Here is a 2,500-nt window from a genome sequence, read left to right as displayed (position 1 = left end):
CGTCGCAACTCAACAATCGAATCCTCCAACCACGATCCTAGTAACCACAACCACACGCTACCTCCCCCGACGTCCCCCGATGACCATAAACCACTCAAGGAAGCCTTACCTGACGACCCCCTCGAGGCAAGAGCCACAAGAACCTCCCAAGCACGACCCTCGGGGAAAACACAGGCCCCGCAAGACGCCCCAGCCACAGAACCGAAGACAAACACCACGACGGACGCGAAAGAAGCCAACATCAACGACACCCAAGCCCTAGCCAGCGCCGAAGCCACGCCGCATGACATCATCAACGAAAACGAACGCGTCGGCCTCCTGTTCTCGTCGAAGGCTTTCGTGCAGCTGCTGGTGAATCCGCTCGTGGGTCCTCTCACGGCGCGCGTCGGCTACTCGCTGCCGCTGGTCGCCGGGACGCACGTGCTCATCCTCTCGGCGCTCAGTGAGTGGAGACTGCAGCTTCGTTGTCTGCCTATTATGCAGATTAGTTAGGATTTATTCATTGATTCGAATTTATTAGGTAACGGATTTATTGTTCAGTCAGAATTTCTTGATTAATTAGAATTTATTGATTTGTTTTTTCTCTTTTCTCCTAATTTTGGGGGATGGGTGATTTCGCTCAAACATTTATAAAAAGAAAAACAAACGAAAGAGATAAATGAAACCCCCCCAAGCCAAGAATCGAATTTCATGCGATAAAAAAAGTGGAAAATCGGAAAAAAAAACTCGAGAAAAGATTCGACCGCGGAAGATTCGACACGGCGTCGCGCGAACGAATGAGCGAATGAACCCTTTCCTTAGTACACAAACTACCCACGCAGATCGCCGTATGAACCACACAAAAAAAATCTTCGTAACCCACGTCGTATTTTCCCGTCCCATTATGCACCTCTCGATCGCCACCGACTGTACACTTAAAGATACAAATTGCGTTTACCTTTTGTTCCGAGCGAGGGCGGCTGAGATGGGACGAACCACTGACGAACTTTTGCAGCTCAATGGCTATTGTATTTCACTAAATTTTAGCGTAATTCCCCGAGGTCTTAACAATTTCAGTAAGAAATCGTTTTCACTGGAATATTGGGAAAGAATTCGGAAACAAACAGCACTGTAAACAAACTTTACTTCTGGAACGAGCAGGGAGCACTGTGACAAAAGAACTGCCCACTTCGCCGGTAGATGGCTCTGCATGCACAAGTATAGAAGTAACAAGTATTTCTAATGAAAAAAATGAAACAGAACACATCACATATTTAAGGAATGGGCGTTTAATACATAGGTATTTCGGTATGATCTATATTAAATCAAAATCCAGAAGTTCATTAATAGTTTATTGCATTTCTAAGAGACTGACAATGAGTGTCCGTGACGTCACGAGCTCCACACGCCAAGACAGTTCATGCTAGGTCACCGCGCAGCTAAGTTGTCATTTGCAAGCCAAGGAAAGCTTGAATAAGTCGCTGGAGGCGCATGTGAACTTAGGGCCATATTATGAAACGTCTTCTTGGGCCGGACTGACCCCAGAACCACGTCCTCCGCACTTTCCTGCATTATTGAAACCATGTAGGTGTTACTCGCGGGGTCCCTGCATAGCATTGGAACAAATGCGAGGCAACTACCAAGTACCAAGCCCGTTTTAGCTTTTCTTTAATTGATATATGTTATTACAATTTTCGTGGTAACTGTTGTAGTTCATGAATAAATTCGCCTATCCGACTGCACAGAGGCAACCCCCATCGGCTACGCCCAAGCGGATTCGAGGAGAAACTTCGGCATTTCACTCGTTACACGTTTTCTAAGCTTTATGTGAATTTGGGAGGCGGAATATGCAACAAAAAAATTCAATAACTAAGTATTTAGGAATGTTTTTGATTTGTTGACGAGAATAGGAATACTAATTTTGTTTTAGTTGAGGATGTGGAGCGGAAATTAATAGTGACGGGCTTATGCTTATTCTGTGACACGAAACTCAGAGGAAATAACAGTATCCCTTTCGACAACAGAAAAAAAAAAATATTAACAAAAATTAAAAATAAAGATAATGAAAAAAGGTTGTTAGACACTGAAACTCCCATAAATAAAAACAACATGTTGCATACTGCAGTGTTCGCCTACGCTGAGAGCTTCTCCATAATGTTCCTGGCGCGGAGTCTGCAAGGCATCGCCTCCTCGTGCATCGCAATAGCAGGTGAGGAGCTCGGTGCATCATCTCTCTCTCGCTCGCTCGCTCTCTCTCTTTCTTTCTCTCGCTCGCTCTCTCTCGCTCTCTCTTTCTCGCTCTCTCTCACTCTCTCTCTCTCTCGCTCGCTCTCTCTCACTCTCTCTCTCTCTCTCTCTCTCTCTCCTCTCCCTCCTCCTCTCTCCTCTCTCTCACTCTCTCTCTCTCTCGTCTATCTCCCTTCTCGCTCTCTCTCTTCTCTCTCCCTCTCTCTTCTCCTCCTCCCTCCTCTCTCCTCGTCTCCTCCTCTCTCCCTCTCCTCTCTCTCTCTCTCGCTCTTTC

General features: G+C 46.2%; 1 protein-coding gene across 1 annotated transcript in view; it reads left to right on the top strand.

The window, feature by feature from the left end:
- Window positions 1-2,500, top strand: part of LOC119576013 (synaptic vesicular amine transporter-like) — a 16,050-nt gene that overhangs the window by 6,193 nt on the left and 7,357 nt on the right. The window contains exons 3-6 of the mRNA XM_037923541.1: window positions 1-442; window positions 1,057-1,212; window positions 1,483-1,563; window positions 1,910-2,188. The exon at window positions 1-442 is cut by the window's left edge and continues 440 nt beyond it. Coding sequence (XP_037779469.1) covers window positions 1-442; window positions 1,057-1,212; window positions 1,483-1,563; window positions 1,910-2,188 — 958 coding nt within the window. The remainder of the gene's footprint in view (window positions 443-1,056; window positions 1,213-1,482; window positions 1,564-1,909; window positions 2,189-2,500) is intronic.

The sequence above is a fragment of the Penaeus monodon genome, chromosome 8 (assembly GCF_015228065.2).
Source record: "Penaeus monodon isolate SGIC_2016 chromosome 8, NSTDA_Pmon_1, whole genome shotgun sequence".
Taxonomy (NCBI): domain Eukaryota; kingdom Metazoa; phylum Arthropoda; class Malacostraca; order Decapoda; family Penaeidae; genus Penaeus; species Penaeus monodon.
This window is presented reverse-complemented; position numbering and strand designations above follow the sequence as displayed.